This window comes from Emys orbicularis, chromosome 7, assembly GCF_028017835.1.
Source record: "Emys orbicularis isolate rEmyOrb1 chromosome 7, rEmyOrb1.hap1, whole genome shotgun sequence".
Classification (NCBI taxonomy): domain Eukaryota; kingdom Metazoa; phylum Chordata; order Testudines; family Emydidae; genus Emys; species Emys orbicularis.
In genome coordinates this window covers 87,598,492-87,621,706 of record NC_088689.1, presented here as the reverse complement: position 1 = coordinate 87,621,706, position 23,215 = coordinate 87,598,492, and the positions used below count along the sequence as shown (strand labels likewise).

General features: G+C 45.2%; 1 protein-coding gene across 1 annotated transcript in view; it reads left to right on the top strand.

The window, feature by feature from the left end:
• Positions 1-23,215, top strand: part of STIMATE (STIM activating enhancer) — a 102,068-nt gene that overhangs the window by 42,670 nt on the left and 36,183 nt on the right. Inside the window, exon 2 of the mRNA XM_065407930.1 lies at positions 19,223-19,271. Coding sequence (XP_065264002.1) covers positions 19,223-19,271 — 49 coding nt within the window. The remainder of the gene's footprint in view (positions 1-19,222; positions 19,272-23,215) is intronic.

Here is a 23,215-nt window from a genome sequence, read left to right as displayed (position 1 = left end):
GCAAGTAGATTTTTGTGCCTGGGCTGATAAACTTTCACAGCATCTTTGCAAGGCAGCAGGATCATATTTAATAGCTCTTGAACTTGTTTGAAGCGCTTATTGACTTGCATTTGAGATTGACCCATGCATAGTACTGTGCTTACTTAGTTTTTCAGCACACCAGTTATCTTGGATCTTTCATTCTGAGGAGCCAAGAATTAAAAGCTCTACATGGAGTATGGGATATTAGGTCTTCCTAATTCACAAAACGTAGAGCAGCCTGGTTTAGCCTTCCTTTCCTTAAGCAAAGCCTTGTGTCATTTTACTATAGTTTTATTGTGAAAACAATTAGTCCTGGTTTTTGTATGTAAGGCTAGCTGCATTTCCTTTAGGAAGTCCCTTATTCAGTGTTAGTCATTGGACATTTTCATAACTTCACAAGCAATTTGTGTATCATTCTTACTAGGAGTAGCGTGAATAGTTAATATTTCTAGTTAAAATGACCTTCTGGAAGTTGCCAGGCTTGGTATGAACCAAACATCTAGTAAAATCAAGTACTAAATGCATATTCACTTTACATAATGATGCTTTTTCACTCGGAATAGCAAATGGAATTATGTTAGATTTTTATAGTGGTGGCTGAGCTGCTCAGTAATTCTTCTGTTCATTTTATTTCTTCATATTACACCATGCAAATTTGCAGTAATTCTACAGTTTGCCAGAAATAGGTTTTTAAGTTCATTGATTTGGGATGTCAGGTCTCCGGTAACTTCCCTTTTCCCGTTTGTATAACCAGTTCTGTGTGGTGGCTTAGCTGCATTATACTTTTCCTGTGTTCTACCAACTTCTATTTTTTTGTACATTTGTACAAATTGTACAATTTGTACATTAGTATAGCCATGAATCTAGATATATTTTTCATTAGAAGCAGTAGACATCAAATGCCATTCACGGGGTCTACATGTGAAGTCTACTGAGACTTGGCAGAATTACATTTTTATTTTTCTATAATTCTGATGTATAATATCAATGTGTTAAGCATTTTTCAATTTTTACTTTGTTTTCAGTTATGCACAATTATGGGTTTTAAGTAGCACTGTTAAACATAATAGAATATCATTTATTTAAATATTTTTGGATGTTTTCTACATTTTCAAATATATTGATTTCAATTACAACATAGAATACAAAGTGCTCACTTTATATTTATTTTTGATTACAAGTATTTGTACTGTAACAAAACAAAAGAAATAATATTTCAATTCACCTAATACAAGTACTGTACTGCGATCTTTCTCATGAAAGTAGAACTTACAAATGTAGAATTATGTACAAAAAAATCTGCATTCAAAAATAAAACAATGTAAAATTTTAGAGTCTGCGAGTCTGCTCCGTCCTACTTCTTGTTCAGCCAATCCCTCAGATAAACAAGTTTGTTTACATTTGCAGGAGATAATGCTGCCCGCTTCTTGTTTACAATGTCACCTGAAAATGAGAACAAGTGTTCTCATGGCACTGTTGTAGCAGGCATCGCAATATATTTACGTGCCAGATGTGCTAAAGATTAATATGTTCCTTCGTTGATGGAAATATTTTTTCACCCGTGTGTGCAGCAAAATCAAAGCTTTCCAACAGTTACAGATGAAAATCTAATCCTTTTAAGCCTAACCATACTTTTTGTCCTCTCTTGCATCCCTAAATCTTAAATCACTGCATATCAAAGAAATTGCTCCAAACTGGAAATTGTGTCCTGTAACTGTAAATGTGAAACAGACCCTTTGAACCAAGATGCACTTCTCTAATCAGTATACAGTAACTCCTCATTTAACGTCATCCCGCTTAACGTTGTTTCAATGTTACGTCCCTGCTCAATTAGGGGACATGCTCGTTTAAAGTTGTGCAATGCTCCCTTATAACGTCATTTGCCTGCCTGCTTGTAAGGGTATGTCTACACTACGAGAGTAGTTCGATTTTACTTAAAGCGAATTTGTGGAACCGATATTACAAAGTCGAACGTGTGTATCCACACTAAGGACAGTAATTCGACTTTGTGAGCCCACACTAATGGGGCAAGCGTCGACATTGGAAGCGGTGCACTGTGGGCAGCTATCCCACAGTTCCCACAGTCTCCGCTGCCCATTGGAATTCTGGGTCGAGCCCCCAGTGCCTGCTGGGGCCAAAAATGTGTCGAGGGTGGTTTTGGGTAACTTGTCATTCAACTCTCACTCCTGCCCTCCCTCCGTGAAAGTGCCGGCGGGCAATCAGTTCGCGCTTTTTTTCTGGTGATTGACAGCGCGGACGCCACAGCACTGCGAGCATGGAGCCCGCTGCGATCATCGCTGCAGTTATGGCCGTTGTCAACACCTCGCACCTTATCATCCACCTTTTTCAGAGGCAGATGCTGAGAAATCGGGCAAGGAGGCTACGGCAGCGCGGTGAGGACATTAAGTCTGAGAGGGGCACAGACCTCTCACAAAGCACGGGACCCTGCGCCGTGGACATCATGGTGGCAATGGGTCATGTTGATGCTGTGGAACGGCGATTCTGGGCCCGGGAAACAAGCACGGACTGGTGGGACCGCAGAGTGCTGCAGGTCTGGGATGAATCACAGTGGCTGCGAAACTTTCGGATGCGTAAGGGAACTTTCCTGGAACTTTGTGAGTTGCTGTCCCCTGCCCTGAAGGGCAAAGACACCCGGATGTGAGCAGCCCTGACTGTCCAGAAGCGAGTGGCCATAGCCCTCTGGAAGCTTGCAACGCCAGACAGCTACCGGTCAGTCGCGAATCACTTTGGAGTGGGCAAATCTACCGTTGGCGTTGCTGTGATGCAAGTAGCCAACGCAATCGTTGAGCTACTGCTCTCAAAGGTAGTGACCCTGGGAAATGTGCAGGTGATCATAGATGGCTTCTCTGCGATGGGATTCCCAAACTGCGGTGGGGCTATAGATGGAACTCAGATCCCTATCCTGGGACCGGACCACCAGGCCAGCCAGTACATCAACCGAAAGGGCTACTTTTCAATGGTGCTGCAAGCACTGGTGGACCATAGGGGACGTTTTACCAACATCAACGTCGGATGGTCGGGCAAGGTTCATGATGCTCGCGTTTTCAGGAACTCTGGTCTGTTTAGACGGCTGCAGGAAGGTATTTACTTCCCGGACCACAAAATAACTGTTGGGGATGTGGAGATGCCTATTGTCATCCTCGGGGACCCAGCCTACCCGCTAATGCCCTGGCTCATGAAGCCCTATACAGGCGCCCTGGACAGTGAAAAAGAACTCTTCAACTACCGGCTGAGCAAGTGCAGAATGGTGGTGGAGTGTGCTTTTGGACGTCTGAAGGGGAGATGGAGAAGCTTACTGACTCGCTCTGATCTCAGCGAAACCAATATCCCCATTGTTATTGCAGCTTGCTGTGTGCTCCACAATCTCTGTGAGAGCAAGGGGGAGACGTTTATGGCGGGGTGGGAGGTTGAGGCAAATCGCCTGGCTGCTGATTACGCCCAGCCAGACAGCCGGGCGATTAGAAGAGCCCAGCGGGATGCGCTGTGCATCCGGGAAGCTTTGAAAGCTAGGTTCCAGAGTGAGCAGGGTAACCTGTGACTATTAAGTTTGTTTAAACAGAAGCTGAACCTGCCCCCGTTTCTTTACCCAGTTAATGTTGACTATCCTCTCCAGTTACCAACCCCCTTCCCCTCCTTCCAACACACCTTTAACAATAAAATAAATGAAACTTTGTTCATTAACACCGTTTTCTTTATTAAGGATTTCGTGGTAAAATGTTGAAACTGGGACGCAGACTGTGGTGGGGAGCGGGTGTAGTGATGGAAAGGACGCTTCTAAACTCGAGGAATGACAGGCTCCTGCTCCTAGAGCTGTCCGCAGTGGTGGACTGGTTGTTTCAACGGAGCCTGCCACCCCTCCTTTTCGGGACTCTGTGTGTGGGGGCTATGTGACTTTGTGGCGGGGGAGGGCGATTACAGATCCCCTGCTGCGTGGCTCTGTCATCCAGGCTAAGGACCGCTGCATAAGATCTGTAACCGCCCTCCCCCACCAGAAACTCACATAGCCCCCCCACATAGAACAGGAAAACCACCTCCCAGACTGACCAGGGTGCCTAGTGACTGCAATGTGTGTGTGACCTTCTGCTGAACCTGCCCCCTTGTCTGTACCCTGGTAAAGGTGACTGTCCTCTCCAATTAACAACCCCTTTCCCCCTCTTCAAACACACTGTCCTTTAAAAGAACATGACGGAAACAGTAATTAACAGAAACGTATTTTTTATTAACAACTACACAGTTAGGGGATGAAACTGGGACGGGGGCTTGGGTGAGGTGCATTTGGAGGGAAGGAAAGGACGTATCAAATCTTTGGGAATGAGAGCCTTCTGCAATTTGAGCAGTCTGCAGGGGTGGAGTGACTGTTTTCACGGCCCCTGCCGCCCCTCCTTCTTGGGACTTTGGGTGAGGGAGGGATGGGACTTTGTGGCGGGGGAGGGCGGTTAGAGATAGAATGCAGCGGGGCTCTGTCCTCCTGCCTCCAGTCCTGCAGAACATCTACAAGGCACCGGAGCGTGTCCGTTTGCTCCCTCATTAGTCCAAGCAGCGTTTGTCGCCTGCTGGTCTTCCTGCCGCCACCTGTCCTCCCGTTCGCTGTGTGATCGCTGGTATTGCGACATGTTCTCCCTCCACTGGGTCTGCTGTGCCGCCTCGGCTCGGGAGCAGCCCGTAAGTTCTGAGAACATCTCATCCCGTGTCCTTCTCTTTCGTCGCCTGATCTGCGCCAGCCTCTGGGAAGGGGATGCCGGGGTAGCTCGGGAGACACTCGCAGCTGTGGGATGGGAAAAAGGGAGTGAATTCCTCAGAAAGATACAGTTTTGCGAACAATGAATATAGTCTTTCTCTGTGAACAAGACCATGCACAGCACCTATCACTTGCGCACTCAGGACAAGGTTGAATTTTCGGCCTTCCCATTGAGTGCCTGGGGTCTTGCTGTGCAGATCACACAAGTGGGGCCAGACAACGGAATTCGGCTAGCAGGCGGACATGTTAAGCCGTAGACTTTTGGCTGCTTAAAGCTTAATTTATAGCAGTGCCCTCCTTTCATGTTCCAAGCAATGCTCCTAGCGTTGGCCAGTTCCTGCTGCCGGCAATCCGGCCAGCATTAACTCTGCGGCTGTCCCCGGGAAAGATCCCTGCATGCTGCCCCTGTCACGCCTCCACCGCGTGGCTGTAAACGGCCGGTTACAGTTATGTAAAGGAACAGGCAATCAGTCCCAATACTAACATTCCCCTAATTCAAAGCAGGCCACCATGAGTGATATCACTCTGATGAGGATTTCGGAGACAGAGAAAGACCGCATGCTGCGTGAATGCCAGCAAGCACCAGGGCCGTATGCCGCCATGCTTTGTGAGGCAATGATCCCGGAGTACTTGCTGCTAGCCTGGCGCGGAAAAGTTTCCTACCATGGAGGACGCAATAAGGCCGCTCTCCCCAGGAACCTGATGCAAAGACTTTCACAATACCTCCAGGAGACCTTCGTGGAGATGTCCCAGGAGGATTTCTGCTCTATCCCCGGACATATTGACAGAATTTTCCAGTAGCTGCACTGGCAAGGACTAAAAACTAAAGCGCCTAGGGCAAACTAATCATGAAAAACCCATTAAGATACCATTCCTATTCTGTTCAAAATAAATGTTTAAAACACTTACCTACTGATCCTTCCCCTGATTCACGGTCCGGGAGGGTTGGGAGGGGATCTCCGTGAGGGTGATGAAGAGATCCTGGCTGTCAGGGAAATCAGCATTGAAAGTGCTGTCGACTGCCTCGTCCTCCTCATCTTTCCTGTCCGCGAACATCTCCGAGGAAGTGGCCGTTGACAATGCCCCATCGTCAGAGTCCACGGGCAGTGGTGGGGTAGTGGTGGCGGCCGCACCTAGAATGGAATGCAGTGCCTCGTAGAAACAGCATGTCTGGGACTGGGATCCGGAGCGTCCGTTTGACTCTTTGGTCTTCTGGTACCCTTGTCTCAGCTCCTTGATTTTCACGTGGCACTGCGTTGCATCCCGGCTGTATCCTCTCTCCGTCATGGCTTTTGAGATCTTCTCGTAGATCTTTGCATTCCGTTTTTTCGATCGCAGCTCCGAAAGCACGGACTCATCGCCCCACACAGCGATCAGATCCAAGACTTCCCGATCAGTCCATGCTGGGGCCCTCTTTCTATTCTGCGATTGCATGGTCACCTCTGCTGGAGAGCTCTGCATCGTTGCCAGTGCTGCTGAGCTCGCCACGATGTCCAAACAGGAAATGAGATTCAAACTGGCCAGACAGGAAAAGGAATTCAAATTTTCCCGGGGCTTTTCCTGTGTGGCTGGTCAGAGTATCCGAGCTCGGACTGCTGTCCAGAGCGTGAACAGAGTGGTGCACTGTGGGATACCTCCCGGAGCTATTAGTGTCAAATTCCATCCACACCTACCCTAATTCGACATGGCCATGTCGAATTTAGCGCTACTCCCCTCGTCGGGGAGGAGTACAGAAATCGATTTAAAGAGACCTCTAGGTCGAAATAAATAGCTTCGTTGTGTGGACGGGTGCAGGGTTAATTCGAGTTAACACTGCTAAATTCGACATAACCTCCTAGTGTAGACCAGGCCTTAGTCTCCCTAGAAAATTTCCTAATAGTGCAATAAAACATATTGATGGTAGACTGTTAGGCATTCTTACATTGTTTAGCCAACTGCTCAACTACTATAACAATGTTTTCAGTATTCAGAAGAACATAACCCAGCATTACATGAGTGGATCATGCTTTGCTCTTACAGTAGAAGTATGTGTGGTGGAGGCATCACCTCCAGGCAATGGCTGTTACTCTACTATTCATCTGTAACGGGGTCAAAGTTTTCATTGTATAAAAAGCATTGAAATTAAAGAATGTTTTGTTTCAGGAACACCTTTTTAATTAACAATGTCCACTAAGTGGCTTTACCATAACAGAGCCTTTAAAGGCAGGAAAAGCAATGTCACTAGTGTATCTACCTCCCTTTTCTCATTTGTTCCCAAATGCCAAGTGGACATTAAAGAACAAAAATTGACACAAACATATCTCTGAGGGAAACTGGTTTTTTTATTCTTTATGTATGCACTTTTAGTGGTTTATTTTACTATACGTAGCTAACCCTCTCAGCTGATCAATGATCCCCTCCCCAGGTGGAAGAGTAGACCTAGAGCCCTCTCCTGGCCAAAAAGAGGTGGTGGAAACTCTTTAGAAGTCTGACCCAGGAAAGGGAGGGCAGTTACAGATCTTATGCAGCGGTCCTTAGCCTGGATGACAGAGCCACGCAGCAGGGGATCTGTAACCGCCCTCCCCTGCCACAAAGTCACATAGCCCCCACACACAGAGTCCCGAAAAGGAGGGGTGGCAGGCTCTGTTGAAACAACCAGTCCACCACTGCGGACAGCTCTAGGAGTAGGAGCCTGTCATTCCTCGAGTTTAGAAGCGTCCTTTCCATCACTACACCCGCTCCCCACCACAGTCTGCGTCCCAGTTTCAACATTTTACCACGAAATCCTTAATAAAGAAAACGGTGTTAATGAACAAAGTTTCATTTATTTTATTGTTAAAGGTGTGTTGGAAGGAGGGGAAGGGGGTTGGTAACTGGAGAGGATAGTCAACATTAACTGGGTAAAGAAACGGGGGCAGGTTCAGCTTCTGTTTAAACAAACTTAATAGTCACAGGTTACCCTGCTCACTCTGGAACCTAGCTTTCAAAGCTTCCCGGATGCACAGCGCATCCCGCTGGGCTCTTCTAATCGCCTGGCTGTCTGGCTGGGCGTAATCAGCAGCCAGGCGATTTGCCTCAACCTCCCACCCCGCCATAAACGTCTCCCCCTTGCTCTCACAGAGATTGTGGAGCACACAGCAAGCTGCAATAACAATGGGGATATTGGTTTCGCTGAGATCAGAGCGAGTCAGTAAGCTTCTCCATCTCCCCTTCAGACGTCCAAAAGCACACTCCACCACCATTCTGCACTTGCTCAGCCGGTAGTTGAAGAGTTCTTTTTCACTGTCCAGGGCGCCTGTATAGGGCTTCATGAGCCAGGGCATTAGCGGGTAGGCTAGGTCCCCGAGGATGACAATAGGCATCTCCACATCCCCAACAGTTATTTTGTGGTCCGGGAAGTAAATACCTTCCTGCAGCCGTCTAAACAGACCAGAGTTCCTGAAAACGCGAGCATCATGAACCTTGCCCGACCATCCGACGTTGATGTTGGTAAAACGTCCCCTATGGTCCACCAGTGCTTGCAGCACCATTGAAAAGTAGCCCTTTCGGTTAATGTACTGGCTGGCCTGGTGGTCCGGTCCCAGGATAGGGATCTGAGTTCCATCTATAGCCCCACCACAGTTTGGGAATCCCATCGCAGCGAAGCCATCTATGATCACCTGCACGTTTCCCAGGGTCACTACCTTTGAGAGCAGTAGCTCAACGATTGCGTTGGCTACTTGCATCACAGCAACGCCAACGGTAGATTTGCCCACTCCAAAGTGATTCGCGACTGACCGGTAGCTGTCTGGCGTTGCAAGCTTCCAGAGGGCTATGGCCACTCGCTTCTGGACAGTCAGGGCTGCTCACATCCGGGTGTCCTTGCCCTTCAGGGCAGGGGACAGCAACTCACAAAGTTCCAGGAAAGTTCCCTTACGCATCCGAAAGTTTCGCAGCCACTGTGATTCATCCCAGACCTGCAGCACTCTGCGGTCCCACCAGTCCGTGCTTGTTTCCCGGGCCCAGAATCGCCGTTCCACAGCATCAACATGACCCATTGCCACCATGATGTCCACGGCGCAGGGTCCCGTGCTTTGTGAGAGGTCTGTGCCCCTCTCAGACTTAATGTCCTCACCGCGCTGCCGTAGCCTCCTTGCCCGATTTCTCAGCATCTGCCTCTGAAAAAGGTGGATGATAAGGTGTGAGGTGTTGACAACGGCCATAACTGCAGTGATGATCGCAGTGGGCTCCATGCTCGCAGTGCTGTGGCGTCCGCGCTGTCAATCACCAGAAAAAAGCGCGAACTGATTGCCCGCCGGCGCTTTCACGGAGGGAGGGCGGGAGTGAGAGTTTAATGACAAGTTACCCAAAACCACCCTCGACACATTTTTGGCCCCAGCAGGCATTGGGGGCTCGACCCAGAATTCCAATGGGCAGCGGGGACTGCGGGAACTGTGGGATAGCTGCCCACAGTGCACCGCTTCCAATGTCGACGCTTGCCCCGTTAGTGTGGACTCACAAAGTCGAATTACTGTCCTTAGTGTGGATACACACGTTCGACTTTGTAATATCGGTTCCACAAATTCGCTTTAAGTAAAATCGAACTACTCTCGTAGTGTAGACATACCTTAAGTGTTTTGTTCGCTCTAGAAAAGCATATGTTTTCAGGTTTTGTCAACATAGGGTAACTAGTATCTTAAAGGCAGGATTGTATATGTGCACTGCATTCATAAGAATGCTACAGAATCAAAATACTGTTCTGAGACTAGAAACAAAAGTTTCCTTCCTTTCAGTAACAGGAGTTCAACCGATCTATTTTCATGAAGTGAAAAAATGTGAATTCTCTGAATTAAATACTTCAACTCACAAAGGGTCAGGGCGTTAATACTATTCAGCAGTTACTGGCAGGTCATATTTTACACTTTGTGTCTGGAATTAGTGTTCATGTTTCTGTTGTCCTTTCTCTTCCTCCTTCTCCTGTGCACTGATTTAAGTTATTGTGGGCGCATAGAAACTGTGGGAAAATTGGATTATCTAAGTCTACCTAAAGAAGTAAACTGGATAAGGGAATGCAATGGCAAACTACCTCTTTACCCGTTTGCTGGCAGTGCCTGCTTTTGTTACTGCTTTTCTTGTAGAGATAGTGAGAAGAATCAATTGGTGGTAGTAATTTTACTGAGAGGAAAGCGTTACTTTGCCAAGTGATGGAGCACAAGGTGACATTTATCAGAGGGGTAGCCATGTTAGTCTGGATCTGTAAAAAGCAACAGAGAGTCCTGTGGCACTTTTAAGACTAACAGATGTATTGAAGCATAAGCTTTCGTGGGTGAATGCCCACTTCGTCAGATGCATGTAAACAAGGTGACATTGTAAACAAGAAGCCCAACACCTAAACGAATACTTTGCCTCAGCTTTTAATAAGAGTACTGAGGGGCTTTAGGACAGTGGCAGGAAAATTTAGTTCAACTGGAGAAGATGGGAATTAATATGGAAATTGAAAGATGGGGAAGGAAGAAGTTAAAGAGGAGACTGCAGTGGGTGATGCCGAAAGGTGGACTGTCAGATTGGTCTTGGGCCACTCTTATTTTCATTAATGCCCTTGGCCATTTTCATTAATGCCTTTGGCACAATAAAATTTTCAGATGAGACAAAGTTGGGAGGTATTGGCAATATGGAAGAGGACCGGAATATCATATAAGAAGATTTGATAACCAGTGAAAACTGGAGTAATAGAAATGGGATGAAATTTAATAGTGCAGAGTGCAAAGTCATGCATTACCAACTGGAAGCAACGGAGGAGAGACACCTGGGTGAATGGGTCAATCACAAAATGACTGAGCCACAAATTTGATATGGCCATGAAAAAGGCTAATGCAATCCTAGGATGCCTCAAGCAAGGTATTTGCAGTAGAGATAGTGAAGTGATGTTACCATTGTGCAAGGCACTGGTGAGACCTCATCCAGCATACTGTTTGCAGTTCTGACTTCCCATGTTTAAGAGAGATTAATTCAAACTGGACCAGGTACAGAGAAGGGCTACTAGGATGATCAGAGGAATGGAGAACCTACTCATGAGAGGAGGCTTAAGGAGCTTAGCTTGTTTAGCTTAACAAAATGAAGGCCAAGTTGAGGTATGATTGCTCTCTATAAATATGTCAGAGGGATAGACACTAGGAAGGGAGGGGAATTCTTTAAGTTAAGGGTCCATGCTGGCACAAGAACAGATGGTTATAAACTGGCCATCGATAAGTTTAGGCTTGAAATTAGGCAAAGGTTTTTAACCATCAGAGAAGTGAAATTCTGGAACAATTTTCAACAGGGAATAGTAGGAGCGAAAAATCTAACTTGTTTCAAGAGTGAGCTTGATATAAATTTATAGAGGGGAAGGTCTGATGAGATTGCTTACAATGGCATATGCCCAATCCACAACTGCTATTAGCAAATATCTCCAATGGCTGGAGATGGGATGCTAAATGGGGAGGACTCTGAGATACTAGAGAGAATTGTTTCCCAGGTATGTGTCTGGTGGGTCTCACCCACATGCTTAGGGTCTAGCTAATCATCATGTTTGGGGTCAGAAGGACTTTTCTCCCAGATCATATTGACAGACCCTCTGGGGGGTTTTCACTTTCCTCTGCAGTTTAGGGTACAGGTCACTTGCAGGTTTAAACTAGAGTAAATGGTGGATTCTCTGTAACTTGAGGTTTTTAAATCAATATTTAAGGACTTCAGTAACACAGCTAGAAGTTATGGGCCTGTTACAGGAGTTGGGTGGGTGGGGTTGTGTGGCCTGCCATGTGCAGGAGGTCAGATTAGATGATCATGATAGTCCCTTCTGTCCTTGAAGTCTGAGTCTGAGATGTCCAATCTCAGGTCACTTGGGCTCCAAATGAGCCATTATGGATTAAGCGGTTTAGCAGACTTTAAAATTAATAGTATTTAGATTGCCGCAGTAGATCTGTGGCCAGAATTCTTACTGTGTGAATCAGTGACTTAATATACTGTACACCACACGTGAATCCACAAGCTAAATCTCTAGAAGTTTTCAAAGTAAGCTTTTTCACTGTGATACATATTGCCTCAAATGAAATGGTACATTTTTCAAAAGAAAGTGACCAAACGGGAGTATGCTTATCTTGTAGTCTTTGCTCTCAGATAAGATGCTGATATAACTCAAATAAATGTTTATCAAATCTTTAAATACTCACTTTGGGACTGATTCCTTTTGGATGCTTTACCCAACACAAATGAGTTCACAGTGCTTAAAAATCCATAATGAAAATAATGGATCACAAACTAATGTTGGACAGTGTTTTCAAAATGAGTCGTTATCAGTATAATTTCTACCTCTTGTTTGCAGAAAAGGAATCATTTTCTTCAAACTTCAGAATAAGTTGTTTCTTATATTCCAAGCTCAGTTATTTTAGCTGTGGCTTTCTGGTATTTCACAAAAGGGACACTGGATTTCATAATCCATTATAGCTCTGAAAAGATTTTTTCATTAACAGCATACTGGTTAACCTAGATGAATGTCACTTTTTAACAAGTGTTTTACATTAATGCTGGCTCTGTACTAGCACACCTTGTTCTTAAAACTTTACCTTCTGCCATTTTTTGTTGTCAATTCTTAACTTAATGGTGATATTACAGGGAGGTCAAATATAGTTTAGTGCTCTGCTGTGACAAGTTGTAAAAATTCTGAAAGTAGGATAGCAAATTGCTAGTTTTAATCCAAGTATGAAATCCTGACTTTTCACCTCTAGAAACTATATTTTGAAGTTATTTCAAAGACGAGATTGCAACCTTGAGCATCTTGGTGGTTCTTAACGTATGGAAAATTGCCTTTTATATGAGGTGTATATAGTTGGATCATAAACCAGTACTCTTTCAATGGTTCCTAAGCTATATAAGTATGGAAAAGATCTGCATGCATTATTGTTTGATTAACCTTGTTTCTCTAGGCTTTAGAAATGGCAACCTATTTCAACATACTGACGTACTGTCTGACCTACAGCTAAATGACAGCTGAACTTGAATCTGACTGATGCATACTTTCCAGAAAAGCATTGAGTTTTGATTTAAAGACCTTAAGATATGGAGAATCCATCACTTCCCTTGATAGTTTGTTCCAATCGATAATTGTCCTCACTTAAAAAGTTGTGCTTTATTTCTAATTTGACTTTGTCTGCCTTCAGTTTCCAGCCACTGGTTCTCGCTATGCTTTTCTCGGCTAGATTGAAGAGCCCTTTAGCACCCAGTATTTCCTCCTCATGAAGGTACTTACTGACTATAATCAGACTATGATCTCTGGGCTGCAGCCTCATTCCCAACCATGTTAATGACACAGGTCCAATTTGGTTTTGGCACCTGCAAGAGTTTCCCTTCAGGAGCCCCTGGCAGCATGCATTTGCAGGTACACAAACTGCCTTCAAAACAAAGCATTACTTATTCATAAGGTTAAATTCTTCTTTGAGTGCTTACTCATGTTGATTCAATTCTAGGTGTGAGAGTGCCCCTGTGCACAGTTGTCAGAGATTTTTGCCTTAGCGGTATCTGTAGGGTCGACTGTGGCACCCCCTTGAGTGTCGCGCTCATGCGCTGGTATATTAGGCACTGACGATGCTTCACCCTCTCAGTTCCTTCTTACCGTGATGGTTGGTTGGAGCGCCTTGTCTTGCAACACAAGAGTGTTAGCCGTTCTTACAGTCCATTGTTCTGTCTCCTTTGTTTTTAGTTGTTGGGTACTTAGTTAGACTATTAAGTTAAGTGTTAGAGTAGTAGTCTGAGAGTTAGAGTCCCAGCTGGGACTTCACCTCGGAGCGGGGCATGCCATGTTCCCTAGTCTTTAAGCCATGCTCATCATACAGCCAGCTAATGTCTATTAGCGACCCCCACGATAGCTGTTTAAAGTGTTTGGGGGAGTCCCACAGAAAGGACAAATGCAGAATCTGCAAAAACTTTCGCCCTTGAACTGAAAAGGAACGGGTTATTCGCTTGAGGGCCCTCCTTATGGAGGCTGCGCTTCATCCTGCCTTAGAGCCCTCTCGGTTGGACTCCATGCCCGGCACTTTGGCATTGGCGTGCAGCATACCTCCGGAATCCGCCCAGCACCATTCCTCCTCGCCGGCGCTGAAGAAGCAGTCAAAGTTGATGGGCCCGCCAGCACCGCTTCCTACACATCAACATCAGGGAGCTCAGAGCGGTTTGCCTGGCCTGCCAAGCCTTCCTACCTCGCATAAAAAGCAGGGTGGTCCAGGTCCTGACGGACAACACAGCAGCTATGTACTATATCAACAAGCAAGGCAGAGCCATATCGTCTGCCCTTTGCTAGGGAGCCCTCAGGCTCTGGAACTTCTGTATACAACACGACATCCATCTCATAGCTGCACACCTAGCTGGGGCCAGGAACGCTTTGGCAGATTGCCTCAGCAGGACCTTCTCATCTCGCAATGAGTGGTCCCTCCATCCAGAAATGGTCAGCATCATCTTCCAGAGGTGGGAGATTCCCCAGGTGGACCTGTTCGCATCCAGGCAAAACAGGAAATGCTTGATTCGGGGAATCAAAAGAGGCTCGCTGTCAGACACTTTTTTCTGCTCCCATGGTTGGGAGCTCTGTTGTACGCCTTCCCCCCCAGTGCCACTAATTCACAGAGTCCTCATGAAGATCAAGCAAGGCAGGGTGAAGGTAATCTTCATACTGCTGGCTTGGCTGCGCCAGCACTGGTTCGGCCTGGTGCTGGACCTGTCAGTGGCTGCTCCGTTACAGCTATCACTTAGCCCAGACCTGCTGTCCCAAAACCACGGCAGTCTTCTGCATCCGAACCTGGCGGCGCTGCCCCTGACGGCTTGGCACTGCATGGTTAAATGTGGGGGAGCAGGAGTGCTCGGCCGCTGTCCAGCAGATCCTGTTGGGCAGCAGAAAGCCCTCCACCAGAGCGGACCTACCTGGCCAAATGGAAGCGGTTCACTTGTTGGACCTTGGATAATGGCATTCGGCCTGAGCAGGCCTCGCTGCAGTTAATCCTGGACTACCTTCTGCATCTCAAGCTCCAAGGCCTGTCCCTTTCATTTATCAAGGGCCACTTGGCTGCTTTCTCGGCCTTCCATCCGCTTCTCGAGGGTAAGTTGGTTTTCACCCAGGACATGACTGCCAGGTCCTCAAGGGCCTCTACCTGCACATCAGGGACCCTGTTCCTCCATGGGGCCTGAATCTTGTGCCGTCATAACTCATGGGACCCCCCTTCGAATCTCTGGTTTCCTGCTCTCTCCTCCTCCTTTCCTGGAAGGTGGCTTTCCTGGTTGCAATAACATCCACGCACCGGGTCTCTGAGATTAGGGCGCTTACTTCAGAACTGCCCTATGCGGTCTTTTACAAAGACAAGGTCCAGCTGCAGCCACACCCATTTTTCCTGCCCAGGGTGGTCTCTCAGTTTCAAATGGGCGAGGACATTTTTCTTACCTGTCTCTTTTCCCCAAAGCTGCATAAGATAGGTTGCATCCCCTAGATATTAGGAGAGCACTAGCCTTCTACATTGAAAGGACCAAGCCATTCCGGAAGTTGACACAGTTGTTCGTTGCAGTGGCCGACAGGATGAAAAGTTGTCTGGTGTCCGCTCAAAGAATTTCTTCTTGGATCACTGCCTGCATTCACTGCTGCTTGGATCAGGCAAAAGTGCCACCCCCAGCAATTGTAACTGCCCACTCAACCAGGGCGAAAGCCTCTTCGGCAGCTTTCCAAGTCCAGGTGCATATCCAGGACATCTATAGGGTGGCCACCTGGTAGTCTGTCCGCACGGTTTATGTCCCATTACGCACTTACCCAGCAGACCCAGGACGATGCTGGCTTTGGTAGAGCAGTGCTGCAAGCCGTTAGACTATGACCTCCAAGCCCCCCTCCGAGGATACTGCTTGTGAGTCATCTATAATGGAATCGACATGAGCAAGCACTCGAAGAAAAAACAGTTACCTACCTTTTTCTAACTGTTGTTCTTCGAGATGTGTTGCTCATGCCCATTCCATTACCCACCCTCCTTACCCCTCTGTCGGAGTTGCCAGCAAGAAGGAACTGAGAAGGCATAGGGTCGGAGGCACCTAATATGCCAGCCCATGAGCACGGCACTCAGGGGGCCGCAACAACTGATCCTATGGATACCGCTAAGGCAAAAATCTCCGACAACTGTGCACGTGGGTGCGCGCACACCTAGAATGGAATGGACATGAGCAACACATCTCAAAGAACAACAGTTACGAAAATGGAGGTAACTATTTTTTCTTCTTCTGTCATGGGTATTTTTAGTAAAAGTCAGGGACAGGTTGCGGACAATGAACAAAAATTCACAGAACCACGCAACCTGTCCTTGACTTACTAAAAATACCTGAGGAGTGAGGGGGCTTGCTGCTGCTCCAGCCTCTGGGGGTGCTGATCCAACCCCAACCGCTGTTCCAGTAGCCCTGGGGCTGGCTGTTGGTCAGCTGTTCCAGTGGCCCTGGGGCTGACCCAGAAGAAGTTGCAGAGGTTCTGAAAAGTCACTGAATCCATGACAGAATCGTAGCCTTACTTATTCATTCCTCAGAGGTACAAAGCACACAGAGGAAAGGCTAAAAATAACTGTGGCCTAACTGAATGGCTCTTACCTATCCCTTTAGGACTAGATGCTGAGGCCCTGCTTAAAGACTGCCTGCATGCAGCTCCCATTTCTCTCCTAGTCTGTATGTCAGCCTCATATCCCGGTGACCAGTTCCTCCTCCTTTTCTACCAGGGGAACCATTTTAGCTGTTTAGGGTCTTTTATGGTCTCAGCCTTGGCAAAACAAATCCTGCTAAGTTTACTGGCACCTGAAAGTAGCATCTCCCAGTGATGTTCTCTTACCGTATTTGAAGATTTATACCAGAGGTGGCCCTAAAAGGGAGACCTGTGGGTTCCCCCCTCTGTAGCCTCCTTTAATTTAACTCCTGGCATGTAGGCAGGTTAATATTAAACAGATAACCTGAGAGACATCAGTATTTCTTTTTCTTTTTTTTAAACACCTCCCTCATTTTCCAGAGACGCAGTGCAAATGAAATTTGTGAATGAGTTATGCGAACAAACATAACAAAGCAAGGTCATTTGTATTTTAGTTCTAATTTAAATCCATAGCGTACTACTAAATATACACTAGTATAGTTTCATTTTAAAAATGAAATGTGAAGTGTTTCCAATATTTACATGCATTAGGCTTGTTTGATTCCTAGACCTTAACCTGCAATAGCAGTCTGGCTGGCCAGGATATTGATGGCATCTTTGCATAACCCTATTGTATCTAAGTATTGCAATACATAAGGTCTCCATGTGGGAGTCCTATTTATGAGGTGAATCTTGCACTATGGTAGACTAAACCAGAATTTCCTTGCTTTATCTGAGAGTTTACCCTTAATGTGTTAACTTGCTATTTTCTGCTTTATTAGCTAACAGAGTGACTGACTGTCTTTAAATCCAACTAAAATGATCCATTATCTTCCAGCCTCCTCCATTTTCTCCCCCTTTCCTTCACCCCAATGGATCTCTCTAAGTAACAAAGCTTAACTAATTCCTTCTTTTCTCCACCCACCCCATCATTCACTGCGGCTGGGTGTGCTGCATCTGTCTCGGACATCTGTAGTATCTAGAACCAGGGGTTCTCACAACAAAAATTTTGGTGGCCTCAAAGTGCGGCCACCAACTCTTGCTGGTGGCCGCGCGGACAATTTTTCTTAAAATACTTAACTTTAGGAAAAACAAATAAATATGCAAATACACATGTTCAAATCATTGTAATTTATTAAATCTTTTTGCAGACTCAATAAGAAGAATAATGTACAGTTGCCTCTATTTTTTACTGGACATAAACAGAATAGAAACGCAAATAAGGTGCTCTGCAGGTTCTTGTCTTTTTTGTTATTGTTTCTTTTGCTTTTTTTAAAAGACTTGCTAGCTAGTAAGTCTGCTGCTGTGAAAAGTTATATTAACAAACATATAAATATCACTTTTCATGGCAGCAGACTGACTTAGTCATGGCAAGCCTGGGGACAAATTAAGCCTTGGATGGGAAGGTCGGTAGGGGGAAGTAGAGAATGGGGGGAATGCATGATGGGCTGGCAGGGTCCAAGGGCAATGGGGGGGAGGTGAGCCCCTCAGCCGGGGGTTGCAGCTCCGTGGCCAGAGCCTGCTGCCCGCTACTCCAGGGCTGGAGCCCAACTCTGCCATCCCCAGGAAGGTGGGGAACTCACTAGCTGCCTGCTCCTCCAGCATATGTTTCTCGGGGGAGGTGGGGGAGGAAGGGTCCAACCCCTGCTGGTGGCCCTGAGAGAGAGACCACTGCTTTGCACTCTCATCACTGCCCAGGAGGCTGTGGTTGCAAGAAATGCCCTTGATGGCTGCATTTGAGAAACACTGATCTAGACACACATAACAAATTAGTAACTCAAGGTTACAGCAGAAGATCACTGATTGATTGCATTACATTGTGGAACGGGTGAACAATTTACCTTAGTGTTTATTTTTGTAGGCTTATATAATTGGCAGCACTCAATACTTGATTTTTTGTAAGTAGGCAGTAAATGGCACTAAAATGCTCTCTGTTGTGTCGGACTTGTCTGATGTGAAAGAACATTTTGCTTTTTGCTTCAATTTTGAGTAACGCAAGCTACACAAAGATCATTAAAACTATCCAGCCATAAAAGTAGTACATTTTGTCAAGCAATGAGTAGACTGCCTTTGCCTTGTAAATTATACTAATTCTTATACTTTCAGTTTCTAGTCTTGTCAGTCTAAAAACTTTGTTCCGCACAGCTATGCTTTATACTGCATACATTTACTTATATATTTCAAAGTAGCAAGGAGCAGAAGAAGTCAACTGCAATAAGTTTTGTGTTTTCCTGAACCAGCCAAGCTACCTTAGATTAAGGATTATTATTTGCTGGATGAATGACCGTAGCAGCTAAGGACACCAGGATGATGAAAATAAGTAATTGCACATAATAAACAAAAATCTGTAATAGTTGATTATCAAAGTAGAGAAAACCTTGCAACTGAAAAAAGAAGTCAGTTGCTTAGAACATAAGAATAGCCATTCTGGGTCAGACCATTGGTCTTTCTAGCCCATATCCTGTCGTTTTAGAGTGGACAGTTCCAGATGCTTCAAAGGGAATAAACAGAACAGGGCAATTATTGAGTGATCCATTCCCTGTCGTCCAATCCCAGATTCTGGCAGTCAGATGTTTAGGACACGCAGCGCATGAGGTTGCGTCCCTGACCATTTTGGATAGTAGCCATTGATGTACCTATCCTCCGTGAACCAGTTGCTCTTTATGTGGCTGTCCCTAAGAGTTTGATATGTTGAAGCATGTTTCTGAATAAAGAACTTAATTTATAGTATTGAATATTACACCTCCATATGCTGATCTACTTCTTAATTTTTATATATTTTTTACATTGGGAATCACTGATTGTCTTTAATTTTCTTTTAGTAAAACGCTTCAGAGAACCAAAGCATGAAAGACGTCCTTGGAGGATATGGTAAGTCTTTAATTATTAATAGTTTGTAGAATGTTTTTTATATCCTAGATGTTCAGCTCATGGAAAATGAAAGAATAATCACTTGCATATAATGTATAATATGTGAAAGCACTTTAATAGTCAGACTCAAGGGAATACATGAGGAATGATGAACAGTCATTATTTTACTGTACGTTTTTCCCGTTCATTGTCTTACTACATACACCTTTAGAAACCTTATTCTAAATGCTAAAGATTCAAAAAACATTTGTGTGAAAGCTTGAGGTATCCTTTTTAAAGCAGCTGTTTTACTCCCTTTTCTGTACACCAAACTAAATCTTCCCTAAAATTTGCCTGTGTAGATCCCTCTTGAGGCTTTGGGATCCATGTATTTAATTGAAGGCAGAATTTGGCCCGTAATGTTGAAAAGCAGAATTTCTTGTCAAAGATTGGTAAACTTGGAATCTTAGCTGATGTGCGGGTTCGTATAAACACTATTCAGATTACCCCCAAAATGTCTTGTTCCTCTGTCATCTGTTTTTTCATTTATTGAAATGTCTAATATTTCTTAAAGAAAAGACTTTAAACTGAAATTGAACAACAAAAATATCAGGAAAAATACTAAGTCATTCAAAAGTAAATGGGGTCTCAAATTACAGGCCAAATTTTCAAACTTGGGTGCCAAAAGGCACCTAAATAGAACTGCTATTTTAAAGGTACCTTTTTGTAAACTGAAATCTAAATAAGTACCTGGACCTGGCTTTTCAGTGGTACTGAGCAGAAACAACTGCTGTTTGAGAACAGCTAAGGTTACACCTTTAAAAATTAGGTCCCAGATATTTTTTGGCACCCAAGCTTAAAAATGTGGCCCAACCATTCTGAATACATATACTACCTAGTGTAAACAGTTTAATTTTTAGCATATGCCAGACAAAACTATCTAAAATGAGCACCAAAATTGGCCAATTTAGGGACCCTCGCTGATCTTCATGAAAGAAGTTGACACTGGTTGAAAGTAAATTCCTTGCTTCTGGTTGTTGAGAGTAAATTTTCTAGCTGCATTATACATAACTGGAATTCTCAGCTCTTGTGTGAGCATGAAATTTAATTTGAAGATGTTAACATTATTTTGTGTAACTTCAGTGTCTGATCCAATGATCAACATGCAGCTATTCAGGTGTTTAAGTTGGTAATAAATTCTCTATTTTATATGCTATTTGTTTCATCATATCCTAATCCTAGAGAACTGTTTTGTAGAGTTTGAACTCATTATTTGGTTGCCTATGGCATACTGATTTATAGACTCATAGACTTTAAGGTCAGAAGGGACCAATATGGTCATCTAGTCTGACCTCCCACATGATGCAGGCCACAAAAGCTGACCCACCCACTTTCCCTTGAAGTCTTTAAATTAAGTCGCAGAGAATCCTCCAGCCTGCGACCCCTGCCCTATGCTGCTGCGGAGGAAGGCGAAAAACCTCCAGGGCCTCTGCCAATCTACCCTGGAGGAAAATTCCTTCCCGACCCCAAATATGGCGATCAGTAGAACCCCGAGCATACAGGCAAGATTCTACAGCCGGACCCTTATTTTACCAGCGATGGCTCGTTAATGCCTAATTGACTAAAATCACGTTATCCCATCAAACCATTCCCTCCATAAACTTATCTAGCCTACTCTTGAAGTCAGAGAGGTCTTTCGCCCCCACCGTTTCCCTCAGAAGGCTGTTCCAAAATTTTACCCCTCTGACGGTTCGAAACCTTCGTCTAATTTCAAGCCTAAACTTCCCCACGGCCAGTTTATATCCATTTGTTCTCGTGTCCACATTAGTACTGAGCTGAAATAATTCCTCTCCCTCCTTGGTATTTATCCCTTTGATATATTTAAAGAGAGCAATCATATCCCCCCTCAGCCTTCTTTTGGTTAGGCTAAACAAACCGAGCTCCTCGAGTCTCCTTTCATAGGAAAGGTTTTCCATTCCTCGGATCATCCTAGTGGCCCTTCTCTGTACCCGTTCCAGTTTGAGTTCATCCTTTTTAAACATAGGAGACCAGAACTGCACACAGTACTCCAAATGAGGTCTCACCAGCGCCTTGTATAACGGAAGCAGCACCTCCTTGTCCCTACTAGAAATACCTCGCCTAACGCATCCCAAGATCGCATTAGCTTTTTTCACAGCCACGTCACATTGCCGACTCATAGTCATCCTGCGATCAACCAGGACTCCGAGGTCCTTCTCCTCCTCCGTCACTTCCAACCGATGCGTCCCCAGCTTATAACTAAAATTCTTGTTAGTCATCCCTAAATGCATCACCTTACACTTCTCACTATTAAATCTCATCCTATTATTATTACTCCAATTTACAAGGTCATCCAAGTCTTCCTGCAGAATATCCCGATCCTTCTCCGAATTGGCAATACCTCCCAACTTTGTGTCATCCGCAAACTTTATCAGCCCACTCCTACATTCGGTTCCGAGGTCAGTAATGAATAGATTAAATAAAATCGGACCCAAAACCGAACCTTGAGGAACCCCACTGGTGACCTCCCTCCAACCTGACAGTTCACCTTTCAGTGCTACCCGCTGCAGTCTCCCCTTTAACCAGTTCTTTATCCACCTCTGGATTTTCATATCGATCCCCATCTTTTCTAATTTAACCAATAATTCCTCATGCGGCACAGTATCAGACGCTTTACTAAAATCGAGGTATATTAGATCCACCGCATTTCCTTTATCTAGAAGGTCTGTTACTTTCTCAAAGAAGGAGATCAGGTTGGTTTGGCACGATCTGCCTTTCGTAAACCCATGTTGTAATTTGTCCCAATTGCCATTCACCTCAAGGTTCTTAACCACTTTCTCCTTCAAAATTTTTTCCAAGACCTTGCATACTACAGAAGTTAAACTAACAGGCCTGTAGTTACCCGGGTCACTTTTTTTCCCCTTCTTGAAAATAGGAACCACATTAGCTATTTTCCAGTCCAACGGTACCACCCCCGAGTTTACAGATTCATTAAAAATTATCGCTAAGGGGCTTGCAATTTCTCGTGCCAGTTCCTTCAATATTCTAGGATGAAGATCTAGGATCATCCGGTCCGCCCGATTTAGTCCCATTTAGCTGGTCAAGTTTGGCTTCCACCTCTGATACTGTAATGTCAATCACCCCTCCTTTATTCCCCTCTGTCCTGCTCCCTCTATTCCTAAGCCCTTATAGCAAACTTCATATGAGTTATGGTTGAAAGAAGCCAGTCTGATCCTCTCCATCAGGCAGCATGGGAATAGTTTGACTTCAGTAAGTAACTTATACCTGATGGAACCTGCATCCAAAGGATCGTGACTTCCCTTCTGAAAATGAATGTAGTGCATTCCTTATATTTAATTTCCCCTTCTTATTTATCAGTCTTCATTGTGCAAAGGTCACCAAATACATGAGTATGCTCCTTCAGCCTGCTTACAGCTTGGGGACAGAACCAGATCTGTCATTCACTGGCAGCAGGGGAATGTCGTGTCCATTGAAGCTCCCTTCGGTTTTATCTGCCTCCACAGTGACAAGTGTCCTAGCCAGATCTCTCTGCTGCAGAGCTTTTCTGAGAGAACTTTCAACTTTGTATTTAAAATTTCTGAATAATATTTTGGCTCAATAACTTGTCCATCTAGTTTCCAGCAGTGTCTTGGGGTTGCATTTGCCTTTGGGAAGACTGTCCTGTTAGTGCTGCTGCTTCTTGGGAGGCATTTGCATCAGCTGTTGTCCTTGCAGGCATCAGAAGATAAGTTAGGTTTAGGGAAAACCATTGTCAAAAGGAAAGATCTTGGCCTCCTGCTTCACCCCTCTCCCTCCAATCAAGTGTCTCGTTGGGGAGCTTGGCCAGCTCTGTGGGGAGAATACAGTTCCCCCCACAGCCTAGTCTGGGCACGAAAGAAGCTAGGCTGGATTGGAGAGGCCAAAAGAGATGCACAGTATGTCTGCTC